Source organism: Rhinolophus sinicus, chromosome X (assembly GCF_036562045.2).
Source record: "Rhinolophus sinicus isolate RSC01 chromosome X, ASM3656204v1, whole genome shotgun sequence".
Lineage (NCBI taxonomy): Eukaryota > Metazoa > Chordata > Mammalia > Chiroptera > Rhinolophidae > Rhinolophus > Rhinolophus sinicus.
In genome coordinates this window covers 73836692-73858265 of record NC_133768.1, presented here as the reverse complement: position 1 = coordinate 73858265, position 21574 = coordinate 73836692, and the positions used below count along the sequence as shown (strand labels likewise).

The following is a 21574-nucleotide window of genomic DNA, read 5'->3' as shown; positions in this document are numbered from 1 at the left end:
GGCATGAGGGACAGCCCAGGCACCTGGACGGCGAGGTGAAAGGGCTGCGGAGGTACCGTGCCGGCTCACGAATGTCTTCGTTGTCATTTCTTCTGACAGGATCTGGTGAAGAATCATCTGATGTACGCTGTGAGAGAGGAGGTGGAGATCCTGAAGGAGCAGATCCGAGAGCTGGTGGAGAAGAACTCCCAGCTAGAGCGTGAGAACACCCTCCTGAAGACCCTGGCGAGCCCAGAGCAGCTGGAGAAGTTCCAGTCCCGGCTGAGCCCTGAAGAGCCGGCTCCCGAAACCCCACAATCGCCTGAGGCCCCTGGTGGTTCTGCGGTGTAAGTGGCTCTGTCCTCAGGGTGGGCAGAGCCACTAAACTTGTTCTACCTAGTTCTTTCCAGTTTGTTTTTGGCTCCCCAAGCATCATCTCACGTGGAGAACTTTACACCTAGCATAGCTGGTGCCAAGAGATGTCCCAAGGACATGGCCACCTGGGTCCACTCCAGTGACAGACCCCTGACAAAGAGCAGGTCTTTGAAGGCTGAGTTGCATGGGGCTTCGTCACCCCAAGCCAGTGAGCCTCTAATGCCACCGCGCCCTGGGGGCTCCCAGGGCCCAGGCAACTTAGCTGCTACTGGCAAAGGAGAAAGGTAGTTTGAGATGTGATGCCAGTTTGCTCCAGAAAGCATAAGGGGTTCTGCTTTTCATTTCCATGGACATCTTCAACAGCTTCACCTAACAACTGTTCCTATGAAGAAGCCACTTGTGTTTTAAGCAGAGGCAACCTCTCTTGTCTCCCCTGCCTCGCCAAGGCAGTGCCACAGATGGGAGAGATTGAGCCAAATCAGCCTTCTGTTGGTTCATACGGTATAATGCATGGCTTTGTGCACAGCCCAGTGTGGGATTACGGCTTTGGGATGACTGCTTACAAAGTTCTGTTTGGTTAGTAATGGCATAGGTTTTCTATATAGCCATACATGCGTATATATACACCCATAGGGCTAGATCTATATCTTTAGTGTAGCGATGTATTCATATACACATACACCTACATGTTGAAGGGCCTAACCAGCTTTGGGAGTATTGACCGGTCCCTTATCTCTTAAGGCTAATTCTTTGACTGTGTTCGTTTACCAAATTGATCGAGTTTGTCCTCTAGGTTAGGTAAGACTAAAGAGTAAAGGCAGGGAGGGGGCCAGCCTCTGAATGCAGCCATGGATGCCTTGCTGCTGCAGCCCTTGCCCCACCTGCCCCCTGAAAACATGTGAGGTCCTCTTTTGAATGCCAAACCCACCATTCACTGGTGCTGACTACATAGAATGGGGTTGAGAGATCAGCTGGGACTTCACATTGTCATTCGAAAACTTTATTTTTAAAATGTTTGTGGAAAACTTTCGAGTGAAGAGAACGATTGGCTTCCTGGTGTCCTTTTGTGGACAAGGGAAGGACAAGAGAATGGCTTTGACCCGACGGTGCCTGGGCGATGTGCTCAGGGAGCTTGTCTGAGAGGGGTTCTGAGGCAGTGAACACTTTCCACTTTCTGACACCTTATCCTGACGTATGTCTCCAGGATTTGGATTTGGATTTTTCAGTTGTAGCTTGAAGTTTCAATAAACTTTGCTCTTTTTTTTTCTAAAAATAAACCTGTTGTCTGACTGAGTATAAATGGAGTGGGTGGTAAAGGCCCCTTGCACGGTTGGGAGCACTGTTTCCTGACTCACTGACCACTCGGCAGCAACCCCTCAGGGGCAGGCCTGTGCCACCTCCCTGATCTTCTGTAACCGTCACAGTACCCCCACTTGTACGAGTGAGGAAACAGAGTCAGTTTAAGTCACTTGTCCAAAGTCACACAGCCATTAGGGCAAATTGGACTCAACCGTACTTCCATCCCTCTCTGTCACACCCCTGCTTTCATATGACGTGTTCAGAGTGAGTGGCAAGGTGACTTATAACACACAACCTCAGCTTGAGGGGCTGACATGGGAGGAAGTCTACCCCAAGAAGTCCCAAAAGAAAAGGGCAGGGTATACGTGTGAGGGAGCAAGAAGAGAAGAAGCAGATAAGCACGAGTCGGCCTCTTTCTGCTTCGAAAATCATCATTGGGATCACGTAGTACACTTGCCTTAATACCAATCCACACGGGACCCTCGACCTTGGCAAAGGATTAAAAGGACGTTAGTGAGAAAAGGACGCAAAGTGTATGCGGTGGCCAAAACCCCATCTCTCTCCTCTGAGGAAAGTTGCTCTCAGTCCCTGCTGTTCCACTTGTCACTGCTGGAAGTTCGCTCACAAAACCCAGCAGTCGTGTGGGCAAGACCAACTGTAAGGATCCTGACTTTAGCTTCCTTTCTCTGCCTCTCTGGTGTTCGTCCTCACCCATCACCCTTTCAAAGCCCCGTGTCCTCTGGCAGCCGGAGTCCTGCCATTTCTCTCATTGGCTGTCGATGAGCATTCGGTGTCTACCACACCCTAACCCGGAGCCACCCTGGACCCTTAGCTGTGTTCTAGGCCCACTGTGTTCCCAGTGGAGGTTAGCACACCTGTGAGTGACCTGTTCGATCTCAGCTTCCCATAGCATATATACCTATTCTTTTGCCCCTTGCAATTGAACAGAACACCTGGACTTTCGTGAACCACAAACCTCAGATACCAGGGGGTCTTGGCGCCATCCTTTGCGCCAATGATGGCCTAAGTATATTCAAAATGTCATGCTTCCTCTACTGTAAAGCTCATACATGTTGGCCTGTTCTTTTCTAATCAGCAAAACTCTTCTTCAGAGTGTTGCAAACCCCTGCTTAGTGGCCTCTCAAATCCCAATTTCCCACCCACTCCTAACCTCCCTTCTCATGATGCCAAGTTCATTGTCTACATCTGCCAATTTTGTCATGGTGTCCAGATTTCACACCTACTGAACGGATGCCAACTTTGGACCAGTCAGCCACCCCTGACGTGGACGGGCTATCCTCAGTCCCCACTTAACTCCCAAACACTCCCCCTTTCAAGATGAGCTGAGGGACTTTTTCAGTCTTCAGCTCTTCTATAGACTCCTCACATGTGATTTTCAGCCAAACAAGAGCTAACAGATGCAAAAAGGAAGCTCAGAAGATGGCCCAGCAAACACACAGCCCTCTCTGGTGATCCACGTCTTCCCTACAAGAAAGGGGAAAAAGACTTGCCCAGTCACATAGTGGGAAAGAGAGAACAGCTTTGTTTCCTAGGCAACCCCAACTAAACAGAGACAAACACTGCCACTTCGGTGGCCACAGCGGTTGCTAGAGCAGATAAGAGGAACTTCTGTGGCTGTTTGTTAGTCACATAAAGGAACAGCTCGTTGTTGTCATCCCACAGAAAAACAACTAGGGGTGGGTAAAGGCAGAAGAACACATTGCTCCTGGAAAGATCTTCCCAGGCTTTAGGGTTCTGGCCTCGGCTGGTCCAGCTGGAGCTGGAACAAGGAAAAGAAAAAGAGAAACAGCAGCAATAATGCTCCCTCTCCCTGTCTCCGCCTATTTATTATCTCATCTGATCCTCACAGCAGCCCTCCCCCCCCCCCGCCGCATGTTGACAAGAATCACAAGGGCACACCTCCATGTCTCCTCATGAATACAGAACATTCTGTTTCTTGCCCTTAGAAAAAGAGGCAGTTATGATTTACCTCCATTTGACAGACAAGAAAACTAAGAGCCAGAGAGCTCAGTGCTACTCCCACAGCGCCCACATATCCCATAGTGCAGCGGTTCCCAGCCTGTGTGACCACACGGGCCCACTTTAAATATGAAAAAATATCATCAGACCTCCCCTAACCCGATAGTAGCTGAACTTTTAGCATTCACTGCCAGAGAGCACATAATGACAAACTGACCGAGTTCAGTGGGCGCTTTTAAAGGAATGTATTGTGTTTGCCACAAAAGCACACAGGTGGATTTGAAAAGTAGAACAGAAATGTGGGTGGTAGATGATTTACAGACAAGGACTGCTGGGGTGCAAGGTGCAAGGCTCTCAGGCTGGGAACTGTCACCAGGGAAGGTGCTCCCTACTGCGCTCTGGAAGGAACCCAGAGAGTAAGCAGGTGAGGAAGCGGGGCCATTGGAACTTGGTGTGTAGGGAGAAGGACTCTAGAAAGACCATAGGAAAGAAGGTGCACAACCCACTGTCCCTTAGGGTGTTTTGAAATTGTCCCAACATCATCCTACTTATCCTGGAAAAATCTTGCTTTCAAATCTCCCCTCCTCTCCTCCTTGTAGGTTAGGAATTAATGGACACAACTAGAGCTTTGTGGACAGCCCAGTTCTTCAGGTTGTCTCATGCAGAGAAGCTCATTGGGACTAAAATACTTAACACGTAACCACATCCCCTAGATCGCACAAGGTTTGACAGAGAACTCCATCAGTGAGCTATTCCAAACAGAAGTGGCTTCCAGGGAGGAGCTGGCTGGAAGGGGCCATCTTAACAATAATTAATAATAATAGCTAACACTTACATGGCACTTGGTGTCATAGACTGTTCTAAACCCTTTTACGTCTATTGATTCTTTTCATCTTCTCCACAAACCCATGAGGATGTACCATTAAGATCCCCATTTTACAGATGAGAAAATGACAACACTAAGGCACACAGAAGTGAAGCAACTTGCCCAAGTCATGCAGCTAGTGAATGGCTCAGCCGGGGCTTGGGGGCGTGGGGGAGACAATTCATTCAGAAAAAGGATGGAGAATCCCAACAGTTTTCATGATTCCCCTGTGTAACCAGAAGTATTCCAAGGGTGGGGTGTGGAGGGTGGAAAGGAGACCACCCCAAACTAGCAGAGGGGCTAACATAAGATTTAAAATGGCCAATGAGCCTGGAGGGATGGAAGTAAAGAAGGAAGGAGGAAAGGGGAAGAATGGGAGGCTAACTTGGCTGGCTCCCAGCCAAATGAAGTGAGATAGGATCTAATAAGTCTGAGGGAGCCACAGTAGGCTTCTGAGCAGGGAAATGATGTGATGCCAAAGATATTTGCAGAAGATGGGTCCTGGCAGCTGTAGAGGATGGAGCAGAGAAAGGCTAGCTGAAGGCAGGCCAGCTGTTGCTGTAATCCAGGTGTGAGGAGATGAGAGCCAGCCGGAACAGGGAGAAGGGTCGTGGAAAGGAGACAAAGGGACAAAGCCAAAAGGACACCGAAAGGCAGTATTTCTCCGAGTGTGGTCTGTGTCAGTCTGTATCAGGTTTGTTGGGAAGTTTGTTTAAATTCAGATTCCAGGCCCCAGTCCCAGACTAGAGGGGAGTGGCACTCAGGCAAGCTTCCCTGCTGATGCTGGAGGTATATGAAAGTTTGAGGAACTTCCACTAAGTCAAAAATCAGCATGACCTGGTAACAAAGTGAGCTGGGGAGGAGAAAGCAAAGTATCCATGAGTTGAGGATGACTTGAAAGTTTTTTCAATGCGTGTTTTTTTAATTGTGGTGAAATAATGTTTCATCTTAACCATTTTTAAGTGTGCAGTCCAGTAGCATTGACCACATTCACACTGTTGTACAACTATCACCACCATCCATCTCCAGAACTTTTTCATCTTCCCAAACTGAAACGCTGCCCCCATTAAACACCAACTCCCTATTCCCACCTCCCCCCAGCCTCTGGGGCCGTGAAAGGTTGAGTCTGGAGGATTGGGAGAATACAGAAGTACTGAAGGAACCAGATGTAGAAAAAGGCTGCCGATTTTCAGAAAAGAAAATGAATTCCAATTTTGATTTCCATCTGAGCTAAGCATATTTACATAAGCACATTTACATATTTATCTCCGAACCAGCTGCAGAAATAAGTGTGAAGTCCAGGGCTAGAGCACCAGATGCTGGAGCGTCTGCGTGTCACAGGAGCTGAAGTGACATGAGAAGATACGGGCCCCAGGAAGTGGGTGTAGAAGGAGGACGAGCAGCCGCCCGGAGCCTGAGCCTCGCGAGGCCACCCACAGTAAGGCCACTTGAGGGAGGAGGAAAGGCCAGCTGCGGAGGTGTCGGAGACAGACATAGGAAAATCCTAGCTGACGATTGTGACCGCCTCTCCATTTTTATCTTTTTGTCTATTCTTTTTGGCATTTCCCCTTCCTAGTCCTTACCACAAGCCCCACTGTTGTATAAAATTAAACTGGTCCCTAAAGGTCACTTTGAGGAAGACTGAGGCAGCTGAGGTGTTCTAGGAAGAGGAGTCAGGAGTCGTGGGGTGTGGTCCTTGTCGTTGGCTAACAAGCTATATGACCTTGGGCAAGTCATCAGTGTCTCTAGACCTGAGTGTTGCAATTTGCAAAATAAAGCGGTTACCTAGGATCGTTTCTAAGCCCGGTGCTTAGTAAGTACCCAGGCCTGGAAGAGCCCTGCACCTGTGAGCCTTGTACACATTACCTCTTTGCTGGAGCCCTCAGTTTCCCTTCCAGCCCCCAGCCCCCTTTATCCTCATATCGAGGGCTTACCAAGTTGCTGAAGAAACAGCCACTTTTAAAGACCAACACATGCTGAGCGCCACAACACCTCATGTAATTTCATAGAGGCAGGAATCACCTACAGCCTTATTTCCCCGCCTTTATCATTTTGTGAACCACTTCTGGTTGCAGAGGGAACAGACTCGCCTTTGAAAGACTTGAGACTGATGTATATAAATGGAGAGGGAAGGAAAGGAATGAAAAAGGGCTGACTCGGAGGGAGTGGTCAGGGGAAGACAAGAACTAGAAGAGGAGGAACGTGAGCAGAAAAGACGGCCCCAGCCCAGTGGACTTTCCTCAGCTGACTCCTCCGTTGTTTTGTTGTTCTACCGGTGAACTTCCGGTTGCCACGACCTAAGAGAAAACAGGACAAATTCTCCACCACAGACTGCTCCATGGGTTCTGAACTGTCCCACACATCCCTGCTTTGCTGTCCATTGCAATACAGAACTCAGTCATTCAGGTGCAAAACTAACCTAACCATCGTGCAGAAGCAGCTTCAGGCACAAATGATACCTTATTCCAGGGAGTTAAGTCACACTTGGGATCAGAGAACAGAGTAATATGCCTTTAGGGCCAAATGGGGCTCTTGAAATTAACTGTCCCAGTCTCCTCACTGAGTCTTAGCGAGAGAAACAGGCTTGTCCTAGCCACGCACGCAGTCAGCAGCAGGGCCAGGACGAGCCCTCATGTTACACATGAGCCTCTTTCTCTAAGCCTCAGTGTCCCCATCTGTAAAACAAGAGCAGTGGTTTTCATCCTTGGTTGTGTGTTGGAACCACCTGGAGATCATTTAATGCAGTACTGATGCCTGAAGCCCACCCCCAGAAATGCTGCCAAAATGGGTCTGGGCTTGTAACCTGGGTATAGGCATTTTTAAGCTCCCTGGTTAATTCCTGTGAAGACTGTCTCAACTTTGACATCCAGATACACTCATTCAACAAACATTGGCACCTACTGTGCACCAGGCCCTCTGCTGGGCACAGACCAGGTCAGACAGGGGTTCTGTGCTCCTGGAGCTCATTTTATGGTTCCAGAAGAGAGAGCTACTCATAGTAAGCTGCTCGCAGTAGCAGGCCTGTTTACAGACAACTCTGCTCCTCTTTCTCCAAGCAGCTCTGTGATTCATGAAAGCGATACTCCTGTCTCCTGCCTGACTCATGTCTATGTCTCTCTGATTGATTCTGATTTCAGGCAGAAGACAACAGGTGCTATAGATTAGCCTCCTCAAACTCGAAAGCGTGCTGTTGGGGATGGTGGATAGTATACAAATAATCCTAATTTTCATAATTTTCAGTCACCTTTGCGGGTTTCTCCTCCTTTAACTGCTGGAGTGCCTCTGGACTCAACTCTACCCCTCTACAGTCTTTCTCTCTGATGGATTCCATCTATTCCAAGGCCTTAAGCAACATGAAATTTATATTTCCAGTCCTAAGCATTCCCCGGAGCTCTGGACTCAAATACTCAACTGTCTCTGCGACAGCTCCATTTGCGTGTTTCACCAGTACGTCAGTATATACGTGATCAAAGTCAAAGTCTTGCCTCCCACCTCCCCCAGTGTATCTCACCTCAGTGGAAGGCACCATCATCTATCTACACAGCTGTTCAAACCAGAACCCTTGATTCCTCCCTCCCCGTTGGCTCCCACAGCCAATCCATTGCCCAGTGTGGTCCATTCGATCTCCAAGACACACCTCGAGTCCCTGCTTTAAAGCCCCGTGGCCACTACCTGGTCTAAACTACCCTCCTCTCTCACATGGAGACAAAGCCTCACACTTTGGTCTCCCTGCTTGCACACTGGTCCTTGTCCAATCCCACACAGCAGCCAGACTGACTTTCTTAATGCAAAATCAGATCCTGGTGTCCCCATGCTTCAAGCTTATCAAAGGCTTATCACTGCACTTAGAATAAAGTCCAAACTCCTTCCTACAGCCTACAGATGCCTACGTGATGTGGCCTCTGATGACCTCTCCAGGCTTTTCACACATCACACCCCCCCTTACCCAGCTCCAGCCCCACTGAGCTTCTTTCATTCCTTAAATACATCTCAGAGCCTTTGTGCATGTGGTTCCCTCAGTCCAGAATGCTCCCACCATTTTCATGGCTGTTTGTTCCCATCCTTTAGCTAACTCCCTTCCTCTGAGAGGCTTTCAACCATACCGTTGTCTAAAGAAGTTTCCCCCATTACTGTTTCTCTCCTTGCACTTATCCCAGATTGTAAAGACCGGTTCACATATTTTTGTTTGTTGTGTCTGCCTCACTGCACCAGAAGCTCCCGGAGAGCAGGACGCTACCTGTTCTCCTCACCACTATATCCTCAGAGCTGAACACAGTACCTGTCACAGGCTGATCAGGAAACAAATGCACGCAAGTTTCAGATGTGGTGGAAGAAATTTTGTGGATGAGTACGAGGGGAGAGCTTTCCCAGTCTTTCAAATCACACAAGTAAACTGGCCTGTTAATTACGTCAGTTACGAAAGCAACAAACTGTTTATTCTTTCAACAGTTTTTAATTGAGCCTGTTCTATTTGTCAGGCACCAGGCGAGGCACTGAGGATACTGTGGCAAATCTGAGATGTGGTGCAGGTTCTCATGGGCTTTACTGTGAAGGGAAACTGCAGACAGCCTAGAGGCATTCCCATGGTTCTTTCCTAAGGAAATTCCAATCAAAGCAGGCAGTATAGGGTTGATAGGGTGACTCTATAAAGTCACCAGACACCCAAACTTCTTCCAAGTTGCTGACCCACCATATTTAGCAAGTTGCCTCATTGTCCATGATGGTTGCTAAAGCTCCAGCCATTGTATCCACAATCCAGACAGTAGAAAGGAGGAAGGGGAAGAAAAATCACTCCTTCTTATTGACGAAGCTTCCCATAAATACTGCACAACACTTCTGCTTACATCTCATTGGCTAGAATGTAGTCTGGTCACTCCTCCTAAGGGCAGCTTTCTTTAACTGGGTATATTGCTATTCCCAAACAAATTCAAGTTTCTGTTTTTAAGGAAGAGAACAATGGATGTTGGAGTAAGTAACCAGCATTTATTCCTCAGGTATTTGGCTATATTGAGAGATGAGAAGAAGAAAAAAGGAAGAGGGCATAGAAAAGGCCATCATAAAAGGGTCTATGACCACTGCCTACTCCAGTGGGCTAGAGCTGGCTGTAAGGTGTGACCATGTGCTCTAGGAACAGAGCAAGCCAGAGTAGACCCTTGCGGGGAGGGGGTGTCTCTACTGCTATAGAACTGTTTTTCCACAATTTCCCTGCCAAGGGGTTCTTAGGAGGTAACCCAAGAAGCCTCTCAACAGAAAGATTCCAGAAACTGGGAGTTCAGACTATCCTCTTAAATGTATGTATGGAGTCAAAAGGGAAAGTGATCCCTAAAACAGGAAGCCCCAGGCCAAAATCTGGGGCTCCAATATCCAGTCAAAATTCCAGAGAAGACCATTTTAAAAGGAGCATCAGCACAGAATCTTCAATTCTTGGGGCTGAAAGAGGCCTTGCACATCATCAAATCCGGCCTTATCCCGCCAATCACCACTGTCTTCCACCCTTCAACCTTACATTCAAGACAGGCAGGCTGCATTGAAGAGATGTTAATCTGAGGGGGTTATTTTCTATGAGAATGTACCTTTTTGCAGAGCCAAAACATTTTTGTGGGTAAAAATGACCCAATAACACCCAGTTCCCCTGCTTCTGGGCAGGGCCCGTTCTAATGCCAGGCTGAGCTATGGAAGTTTGTCACGTGACCCTGCCCATCCAGGGAGCAGAAATTCCTCAGGCAGAACACAACTCCTGCCCCTCCCACAAATGCTGAACATTCTGTTTTTTTGCCCTTAGGAAGAAACTGGTAAATAACTGCACGCTCTTCTCCCAGTTGCACACCCCCTTCTTGGCAAAACCAAGAAATTGGGTCACATGACCTAAGTCTATGTGATTTTGAAGGGCTCAACATCAAGCTTCCAATTGTTGTCAGACACACTTGTTGGAGCACAGCCTGTGTTCTGGCTGACACACAGGGAAGCTGCTGAGTTCCAAAGTTCGGCAAGTTGTTTTCCCATACACGTCTGATCATCTTAACCCATGTGACCTATTTGCGTTCCTCTCCTAGAGAGGCATTAAGCTCTCTTAAGAGTACATAAAACTAGCCCAGACAGGCACCCTCATCAGGGTATGGAAAAGGGAAAGTTCCCAGAAATGCCTGCCATCTGATTACCAAGGTACATGCCCTCCTTTTGTAGATTCAGTCATTCAGTCGTCCGTTCATTCATTCAACAAGTATTAGTAGAGAACCTATTTTGTGCCAGGCTCTCTGACTGATGAGATTTCTGATCTCATGGAGCGTACATTCCAGTAGAGACAGACAATAAGTAACCAAACAAGAACCGCATCAGATAGTGAGGAAGAAGAGGCTGGAAGAGAGGAAGGGACTTGCCCAAGATCACACAACCTAGATCTTCTGACTCCCAGTACCCCCATTTTTTCATTAAATGCACATTGAGTGTTGATCACCCACCATGTGCCAGGCACAGTACTAGGCACTACGAATATACTCGTAAAATGAATAAGACAGACAAAATTCCTGTCTCACAGAGATGACAGGATAATCAGGGAGACAAGATATAAATAAACATATAGAAAAAACCATAGAGACTTGTGGTTTCCAGTTTGGCATACGAGGAGCTTAGAAGTCTCCACTCCATTGAACAACAATTAAAAAGCTTAGATCCATAACAGAAGTGAAGTCACAGGGCAAAATGCTACCCCCTAAATTGGAGAGACAGAGAAGGAGATACAAAGAATCACAACTTAGAGCAGAAACCCAGGAGCAGAAGAAACCTCTGTGAGAACTAGTACCGGGGTAGGAAAACCTGAATTGTCATTGAAGAATTTCTAGTGGCTCAGTGTGGACAAACCTGAGATTTAAAAACTCCAGGAGACCACCCAGCTTTTGTGAATATTATCTCCAGGAGCTCAACCAGGTCTTCAGAGTGAATATTGGGAAAAACTCTTTGTGCTTCTCGCAGGGAAAGATGAAAAGTAATTATTTTGAAATGCACCAGAACATTCTATTCTTCTTAAAAAGTCCTGCCCTCTGGAGAAACCGATTTACCAGCACCTAACCTTCTGGGGTTTTAGCAGAGCCTAATTCACCTGGGGGAAGGAAATATTTGACTCTAGCTGGCGCTAGCCTTCCACATGGGGGAAGGGAAATACCCAACTGCAGCCTACTCTAGCCACTCTTATGGGGGGGAAACTGAGAAACACTGGTGATGTTCACAGTTCAGGGGCACAGCATCGCAGAAGACTGAGACTTAATCAAAGGATTATAGAATGCTCCTCCTCTCCCATGCCTCACCACCACATTACTAAAGGCCTGTTTACTGCAGTTCCTTTTACCCAGTATGTCATATTCACCTTTCAACAAAAAAATTATAAAACATGCTAAAAGGCAAAAACAAAAACTAAAAACACACAGTTTGAGACTGAATAAGCATCAGAACCAGACTCAGATGTGGCAGGAAGGTTGGAATTACCAGACCAGGGATTTTTTAAAACTATGATTGCTATGCTAAGAGCTTTAATGGATAAAGTAGACAACATGCAAGAACAGGCAGATAATGTAAACAGAGAGATGGCAAGTCTAAGAAGGTATCAAAAAGAAAGACTAGAGATCAAACATGCTAATAGAAATGAAGAACACCTTTAATGGGCTTATTAGTAGACAAAACATAGCTGAGGAAAGACTCTCTGAGCTTGAAGATATGACAATAGAAACTTCCAAAACTGAAAAGCAAAAACAAACAAACAAAACTGAAAAAAAAAAGAGTATCCAAGAACTGTGGGAAAACTACAAAAGGTGTAACATATATGTGATGGGAATACCAGAAAGAAAGAGAAGGAGAGAGAGGAAGGGAGAGAAGGAGGGAGGGAGGAAGGGAGGGAGGGAGGGAGGGAGAGAGAGAGAGAGAGAGAGAGAGAGAGAGAGAGAGAGAGAGAGAGAGAGGAAAGAGGAGGAAGAGGAGGAGAAATGTTTGAGCCAATATGATTGAGAATTTCCCCAAATTAATGTCAGATATGAAACTACAGATCCAGGAACCTCAGAGAACACCAAGTAAGATAAATGCCAAAGAAACTACTCATGGGCATATCATGTTCAAACTTCAAAAAAACAAAGATAAAGAAAACTATCTTAAAAGAAGCTAGAAGAAAAAACATCTTACCTATAGAGGAGCAAAAATAAGTATTTCATCCAACTTCTCTTCAGAAACCATGCATGTGAGAAGAAAATGGAGTGAAACATTTAGAAAAAAAAAGACACCAACATAGAATTCTGTACCCTGAAAAATTATCCTCAAAGGTGAAGGAGAAATAAAGACTTTCTCAGACAAACAAAAATTGAGGAAATTCGCTGCCAGTAAACCTACCTTGTAAAAAATGTTAAAAGAAATTCTTTAGTGACAAGGAAAATGATTTAGGTCAGAAACTGAGATCTACGTGAAGAAAAGAAGAACATAGGAGAATTAATATATTAATGTAAATTAAAATTTTTATTTTTCTTATTCTTAATTGATTAACAGATAATAGTTTGTTCAAAATAATAATAGTACTAATGCATTTGAATATGTTTGCTTATGTATAAGTGAAATGAAAGATAGCAATTATACTTGGATTACTTGTAAATATATATATTGCAAACTCTAGGACAATCACTAAAAACAGCCGGGAAAAGAAGTATGATTGATATACTAAGAAAGGAGAGAAAATTAATCATATGTAATGCTCAAAACCACAAAAGGCAGAAAAAGTGTGAAAGACAAAAAGAAGAACAAGAGCCACAAATAGAAAACAGTAATGAATATGGTAGACATTAATCCAACTAAATCAATAACCACTTTAAACATCAATAGCCTAAACACACTAATTGAAAGACAGAGATTGTCAGAGAGGATCAAAAAAACAAGACCCAACTATATGCTGTCTACAAGAAATTCACTTTAAATATAAAGACACATATAAATTAAAAGTAAAGGGATAGGGCCAGCCTGGTGGCTCAGGTGGTTGGAGCGCCGTGCTCCTAACGCCGAGGTTGCCTGTTCGATTCCCACATGGGCCAGTGAGCTGCGCCCTCTACAGCTAAGATTGTGAACAACAGCTCTCCCTGGAGCTGGGCTGCCGTGGGCAGCCGGAGGTTGGTGTGAGCTGCCGTGGGCTGCCTCGGGCTACCATGTGCCGCCATGAGTGGCCGGCAGCCATCGTGAGTGGTTGACAGCCAGCAAGAGCTGCTGTGAGTTGCCATGAGCTGCTGTGAGTGGCCGACCGGTGACTGGTTACAGATTGCCTCAGCCGGGGGCAGCGCAACGCTCATAATACCAGCATGGGCCAGGGAGCTGTGTCCTACACAACTAGACTGAGAAACACCGGCTTGAACTGGAGTGTGTGTGTGTGTGGGGGGGGAAGGCGGAAGAAGGGGAAAAAAAATAAAGGCATAGAGAGAGATATACCATGCTAACACTAATCAACATAATGTGGAAGTAGGTACTGTCTTTTGCCATGTTTAATGCACACATTTTTGCCCAAATTTGGGAGGGAAAAATAAGGATGCACATTATACATGGGTAGTACTAATTTTGTATCTACATGAATGTTTTTAATTGTTTTATTTATGCTTATGAGTTAAAAGTTTAACTGTAGAAATCAATAACGATAACCACATGAAAAATAATACCCTGGAGTATGATAATCGGTTTTGTTGAACTTAGGACGAACTTGCAACAACGAAGAGTTCTTGGCCTTCTATGATGTGTAAATATCGTGAATTTGTTACCGGTATAAAATTTCTTGTACCTTGTATCTGTTCTCATGTTTTGTAATTGTTGCATAAAATTTCCTGTACCATAATATGTTAAAAAATAAATGACAAAATTTCTTTATAATACAAAAAACAAGTACCTAAATGTAAACAAATAAAAACTTGAATTAAAAAGTTAAAATGAAAGATATTTTCCCTGAAGGTTTGGGCCAAAATTATGGGTGCACATTATACACGGGAGCACATTATACACAGCAAAATACGTACATTAATTTCAGATGAGGTGGACTTCAAAGCTAGTAAAGCTATTAGGGATAAAGCGAGGGGTTACATAGTGATAAAGGGATCAGTTCTCCAAAAAGGCATAGCAATCCTTAATGCATGTGCACCCAACAAAATAGCAGCAAAATGCATGAGACAAAAACTGAAAGAACTGCAAGGAGAAATAGATGATCCACTATTATAGTTGGAGTCTTTAACACGTCTCTCTCAGAAATGAACAGAGTCAGCAGTCAGACAAGCAGTGAGGACATAGTTGAGCTCAATAACACCATCAAGCAACTGGATATAATTGGCATCCATAGGCTACTTCATCCGAACAACAGCAGAGAACACATTCTTCTCAAGCTCACATGGAACATTCACCAAGACAGAGCATATTGTGGGCCACAATAAACACCTTAACAAATTTAAAAGAATAAAAATCATGCAAGTGAAAAAAAGTCAGAGGACTGACACTGCTCAACTTTAAGACTTACTACAAAGCTATGGTAATCAAGACAGTGTGGTGTGGGTGAAAGAATACACAAAGAGATTGATGGAACAGAATAGAGAGCCCACAAATTGACCCAGATAAATATACTCAACAGATCTTTGACAAAGGAGCAAAGGCAATACAATAGAGCAAACATAGTTTTTTTCAACAAATGGTACTGGAAAAACTGGACATACACATGCAAAAGAAAATGAATCTAGACACAGACCATACACTCTTCACAAAAATCAACTTAAAATGGATCATAGACCTAAAGTGGAAAATGTAAAACTACGACAATATTGAGTTCTAGAAGGTAGGAGAAAACCAAGATGACCTTGGGTATAGCAATGACTTTTCAGATACAACACAAAAGGCACAATCCATGAAAAATAATTGAGAAGCTGGACTTCACTAAAATTAAAAACTCTGCACACCTGAAGCTGAAACTGAATAATAATGAATGTCAACTATAATTATATATATATAGTCACAAGAAGCGGAGCACAGCATAAGGAATAGAGACAGTGGAAATGTAATGGCTGCGTGCGATGTCAGAGGGGTAGTAAATTGGGGGAGGGGGGTTATCACTTTGTGAGGGGTATACATGTCTAACTATTACATTGTTTTGTACACCTGAAACTAATAAAAAAGAAAAGGAGAAAGAAAGGGAGAAAGGAAGGAAGGGAGGGAGGGAGGGAGGGAGGAAGGGAGGGAGGGAGGGAGGAAGAAAGAAAGAGAAAGAAAAGAAGCTGCCGAGACACTGGATAGAGGGACCCTGCTGCACATTCATAGAAAGGAACGCTCTTTCGTTGTTAATAAGGAAATCGCAGGACACTGTCCTTGACATGAAAAAACTCATGGTAGATTGTTAAATGAAAAACTCAGGTTAAAAATATGCATAGCATAATGCCATTCACGTAAAAAAATATGTGTGTGAAAATAAAAAATACATTTAAAAAAATAAAATAAAATAAATTAAATTAAAAACGTCTGCTCTGTGAAAGACACTGTCAAGAGAATAAGAAGACAAGCCACAGACTGAGATAAAATATTTGCAAAAGACACATCTGATAAAGAACTGTTATCTAAAATATAAAAAGAACTCTTAAAACTTAACAAGAAAATGAACAACCTAGGGCAGCCGGATGGTTCAGTTGGTTAGAACTTGAGCTCTTAAAAACAAGGTTGCCAGTTTGATTCCCACATGGGCCAGTGAACTGTGCCCTCCACAACTAGATTGAAAACAACAGCTTGAGCTTGGAGCTGAGCCGCCCAGTGGGCGGCCGGTTGCTCAGTGGTTAGAGCGCTGTGCTCATATCACCAAGGTCGCCGGTTCAAATCCCACATGGGCCAGTGAGTTGCACCCTCCACAACTAGATTGAAAACAACGACTTGACATGGAGCTGATGGGTCCTGGAAAAACACACTGCTCGCCAATATTCCCCAATTAAAAAAAAAAAGAAAGAAAGAAAGAAAGAAAATGAACAACCCAATTAAAGAAATGGACAAAAGACCTGAATAGACACTTCACCTGAATAGATACCACGCAGATGGCAAGTAACCATACAAAAAGATGTTCAACATCATATGTCATTAGGGAAATGCAAATTAAAAAAAACAAGATACCACTATACACTTATTAGAATGGCCAAAATCCCAAACTGATAACACCAAATGCTGGAGAGGATATGGGAAACAGGAACTCTCATTCACTGCTGGTGTGAATGCAGAAAGGCACAGCCACTTTGAAAGACAGTTTGGCAGTTTTTTATAAAACTAAACATACACTTAATCATGCAATCCAGCAATCATTCTCCTTGGTATTTATCCAAATGAGTCAAAAACTTATGCCAAACATAAAAATCTGAACATGGATGTTTATAGCAGCTTTATTCATAATTGCCAAAACTTCGAAGCAACTGAGATGTCCTTCAGCAGGTGAATGGATAAACAAACTGTGGAGCATCCAATGGGATATTATTCAGTGCTAAAAAGAAATGATCAAGCCACTAAAAATGTGGAGGAAAGTTACGTGTATATTACTAAGTGAGAGAAGCCAATCTGAATTATCCTAATTATGTGACAGTCTGGAAAAGGCAAAACTATGGAGACAGTAATAAGATTAGTGGTTGCTTGGGGCTGAGAGGAAGGAGGGATGAATTAGTGGAGTAGAGAGGATTTTTAGGGCAGTGAAACTATCCTGTATGATACTGTAATGGTGGATACATGTCGTTATACATTTCTCCAAACCCACAGAATGTGCACCACCACTAAGGACATTGGGTGATAATGACGTGTCAATATAGGTCGATCGAATGTAACAAATATACCCCTCTGGCACTGCACGTCCACAGTGGAGGAGGTTGTGCATGTGGGTGGGCAGGGGTACATGAGAACTCTCTGTACTTTTCACTCAATTTTGCTGTGGACCTAAAACTGCTCTAAAAAATAAAGTCTATTAATAAAAATAAATAAATAAAGTGTGTGTGTGTGTGTGTGTGTGTGTGTGTGTGTGTGTGTTGGAGGGGGGAGGGCAGGCCTCTTAGAGATCATCTGTCCAGTCTACTTTTTTTGGCAGATGGAACAGCTGAGGCCCAAAGAGCAGAAGGTACTTGCCTCAAGTTACACGGCAAGCTTGCAGCAGAGCTGGACCCAAACCTAATGTTTTGCTTCTCTGTCCAATATATATCATGCCACGTAGGGAGGGTCAGCATTGTTTTGCAGTTAGACAATGACTTGCGTGAGCTCTTCTGAAATAGCTTACGGGTTCCATTGTCTGCAACGGGACAGAATGTCTTAGCCCTAAGTCCTTTGTCCTTGGAGCATAAACTGTGACCGCTGGGCCTGTCTGCTTCATAACAGATCGGTCTGCGGCCACACGCAGGCCTCACTTCTACCCATGTTCTTCTGTACCTTCAAGGTTAGGGGTGGCCTCAGAGGTGAGAACCAGGAAAGGAGCCTGTGGCCTTTCTCCCTGACCTGCTTTCAGCCCTCCAACTCCTGGCCAAAGTCCAGCACGGGAAAGAACTATTGGCAAACCCATGAATTAGGTACTATTTATTCATTGTAAAGTCTCATCATTTGTTTTAAGGGAGACTTTTTACCTTGATTAACACCATTGCCTCCCTTGTGTACATTAAACTGCGTTTGAGTCTGTACAAACATGCCTGAAATGTGTACCGTTTGCAGTTGGCAGCGGGCAACCAGCATCTGTCAGCACTGCCCTCTCCAGATGCCTATGACCAAGGCCCGGGGTTCTGTTTGAATTAGCACATGATTACGCCCGTACCCTCCAAGCTTGCAAAGAGCCCGCGTGCATGCATGGATAATTTGCTCTTCACTGCTTCCTTCACATTGAAAATGATTTCATGAGAAGTTACCCTTCAGAGAGAGGTCCGCCTTTTCCCACTCAACCTTGCCCCTCTCCCTGGCCTCTCCATGCCAACCTGATTCTACCGGTTAATTCCTTTTTGGGGGGTTTTCAGCCTTGCATGTCTGCTGACTTTCTCTACGACTGAAACAGGCTTGCTTGTCTCATCCTTATAATAATGACTCTCCTCCAACCCTTCACCCTCCCCTCTACTACTGCCATACCCCCTCACTCCTTCCCTTCCGGTCAAAGCTCTTTGAAGAAGAGCCTGCCTCGCTGGCCGCACTTCCTCACTTCTCCCATGTTCAGCAGTCTCTGCAGCTTGGCTTCACCGATCCCCCCATCTACTCAAGGGACACTTTGTAGCTCTTAGTTTAGGGACACCCCTGCAGCCCTGGGCACTGCTGAGCACCCTCCCCTCGAAACTCTCTCCCCCGGGGCCTCCATGGCCCTCTTCTCTCTTAGCCCTCCTACTTCTAGTACAACGGTTTTGTAGCCCTTCATGGAGTCTTCATCTTCTGCCCCTCTTTCATGTTAGTGTTCCCCAGGACTCTGTCCCCAGATCGCTTCTCTTCTTGGGGTAATACTACACTCTCACATTCTGGCCTCATCTTTTCAACCTTCATTTATGTGGCCCCGCACCTACGGTGCCAGCTCGCACCTCTCCCTTGAGCCCCAGACCTATGCATCTGACCGCAGAGTGTCGCACTGACACCTCACACTTGACATATCCAAGCCGACTCATCATATTTCCCCATAAATTTTCCTGTTTCTACTGTGCTCCCCATCTTGTTGAGTGGTTCCATCAGACACCTAATCACTTAAGCAAGAAATCTGGAAATTATTCCAGAGTCTTCCTATTCCTTCACCTTCTCCCACATCCATCCCATCAGTTTGTCCCATCAGCTGTCCCTTCAAAATAGATCCATAACATGACCACTCCTTTCCACCTCTATGACTACCTTCCTGGTCCAAACCACCAACCCCTCTTGCCTGGATGGCTGCAGTAGCCTCCTAACGGGTCTCCCTGCTTCCATTTTGTTCCCTTTCAGTCATACCCCACATTACAGCCAGAGGGACTGACACAGCATGAAAAGGCCCATATCATTCCTCTGCTCCAAATGGCTTCTCATCTCACTTAGAATAAAATTCAAACTCCCTACCACTGCAGAACAGGAAGTCCACATTCTGGTTCCTGCCTGCCCTAGCCAGCATTCTTCTACAGTAGTCCCCTCCCACCCAATGCTCCGGCCACTTTCCATGCCAGGCTATCTCCCCCTTCTGGATCTTTGCTCATACTTGTTCCCTCTACTTGGAATAATCTCCCCATGATGGTCAGCCAACCTGCTGACCACATATTCATCTTTCAAGACAGTAACAGAAACTTCCTGATGCTCCCAGGCTGAATCTACCATTCACTCTACTGTCTTCTAGACCACCTGGAAGTCATTGTCAGGAAACGTCTATTGAGAACCTACTGTGCATTGTTCCCATCCAATCTTGTAGGTAACTAACTCCATTAGTTTCTGGTTTATCTTATGTTTCTTTTTGTACAAATGAGCAGATGCATCTGTATTTTCTCACTTCCCTTCCTTCTTACACAAAAGGAAGCATACTACAGATACGTTTTTGCACTTTGCTTTTTTTTTTTTTTAAATTTACCAATGTATCCTGGAAATCACTCCCTATCAGTTCACAGGGGATGTCTTCATTCTTTTTGCAGAAGTATAGTACTCCACTCTGTGGCTGTACCAAGCTCTATTCAATCACTCTCCTACATATGGACATTTAGGTAGTTTCAAATATTTTGCAATTATAAAGAATGTAATCCTCTTTTCCCCCTGGCTGCTTGAAGGCCTGCTGCCATCATGAACCACACAGTAACTATCCGGACCAGGGAGTTCATGACCAATACACCACTTCAACGGAAACAGATGGTCATCGACGCCCTTCACCCTGGGAAGGCAACAGTACCTAAGACAGAAATTCGGGGAAACTAGCTAAAATATACAACACCACACCAGGTGTCATCTTTGTATTTGGATTCAGAACCCATTTTGGTAGTGGCAAGACAACTGGCTTTGGCATGATTTATGATTCCTTAGAATACGCGAAGAAAAACGAACCCAAACATAAACTTGCAAGACATGGCCTGTATGAGAAGAAAACGACCTCAAGAAGATAGCGAAAGGAACGCAAGAACAGAATTAAAAAAGTTAGGGGACTGCAAAGTGCAAAGGCCAACGTTGGTGCTGGCAAAAAGTGAAGTGGAGATTGGATGACAGAAGGAGTAAAGATTCATCAGTGACTTTGTGGTGATTGAACAGATTTTTCAGGAGAGGACTAATAAACTAAGAACTTAAAAAAAAAGAACATAATGAATAACCTCATACATGTGCATTTGCATACTATTGGAGGTGTGTCCTGTGGTAAATCCCTAGAAATGGGATTGGTGAATCAAAAGGTAAATGCATATATCATTTTGAGATATCGTCAAATGCCCCCCCCCCCAAAGGGTTATATCAATTTTATTTCCCAGCAGTAATGCACAAGAGTCACCTCAGGCATTTTTGGAGGAGGGTTTTCTCAGAACATTAACTAGCTCCATTTCCTAGCTGACTTGTCTCTGTGTATGACTGATCCATTCCATTACGCACAAAGGCCCCTCAGCCACTCAGCACACAATCCTGCTCCTTGAGAACTCCCATGCCAGGCGGAGCACGGACAAACCCAAGTCCACCATTGCTGGCAATGCTGCTGCATCTTGTGCCGTTCACATTCTTTGTTGAGGAGAAACAGTAAGCAAATCATACTGGCTCCAAGTACGCAAGGCGACAGGCCTATCAGAAAGTTCTTAATCAAGGGTCAATTAGCTTGAGGAACACAGGAGGAAGTATAAGGAAAGATTAGTACTTTTCCAGGCTCACCAAGTACCAACTTGGTTTGTTTAAAGGCCCCTAATAAGGACAGGCATCCATCTTGTAAATAAATAAACCACCCTATTGAGAAAAATAATAATAAAAGTAATTTACTGTGCTTCAAGGATCACAAAGTGCTTTCACACACACACATTATCTCATTTGATCCTTACAATAGAAGCCTCCACGCTGGAACAATTGCTTCCTTGGCCAATCTTTGATGTACATTAAGTGGTTTGTGAACTTTAACTGTGATGTATCCACCCAGACTTCAAA

At 44.8% G+C, this 21574-nt stretch overlaps 1 protein-coding gene and 1 pseudogene across 7 annotated transcripts in view; both read left to right on the top strand.

Annotated features, from left to right (window-relative positions):
• Positions 1-1631, top strand: part of TSC22D3 (TSC22 domain family member 3) — a 60206-nt gene extending 58575 nt beyond the window's left edge. For 6 of the 7 annotated variants that reach the window (XM_019715202.2, XM_019715204.2, XM_019715205.2 and 3 more), the window contains one exon: positions 100-1631. In XM_019715202.2, coding sequence (XP_019570761.1) covers positions 100-330 — 231 coding nt within the window. In that variant the 3' untranslated portion in view covers positions 331-1631. The remainder of the gene's footprint in view (positions 1-99) is intronic. The other variant, XR_012493558.1, reaches the window with a different exon arrangement.
• An 18617-nt stretch (positions 1632-20248) lies between these two features.
• On the top strand, positions 20249-20646 carry LOC109436560 (small ribosomal subunit protein eS24; annotated as a pseudogene).
• Positions 20647-21574: the final 928 nt, after the last annotated feature.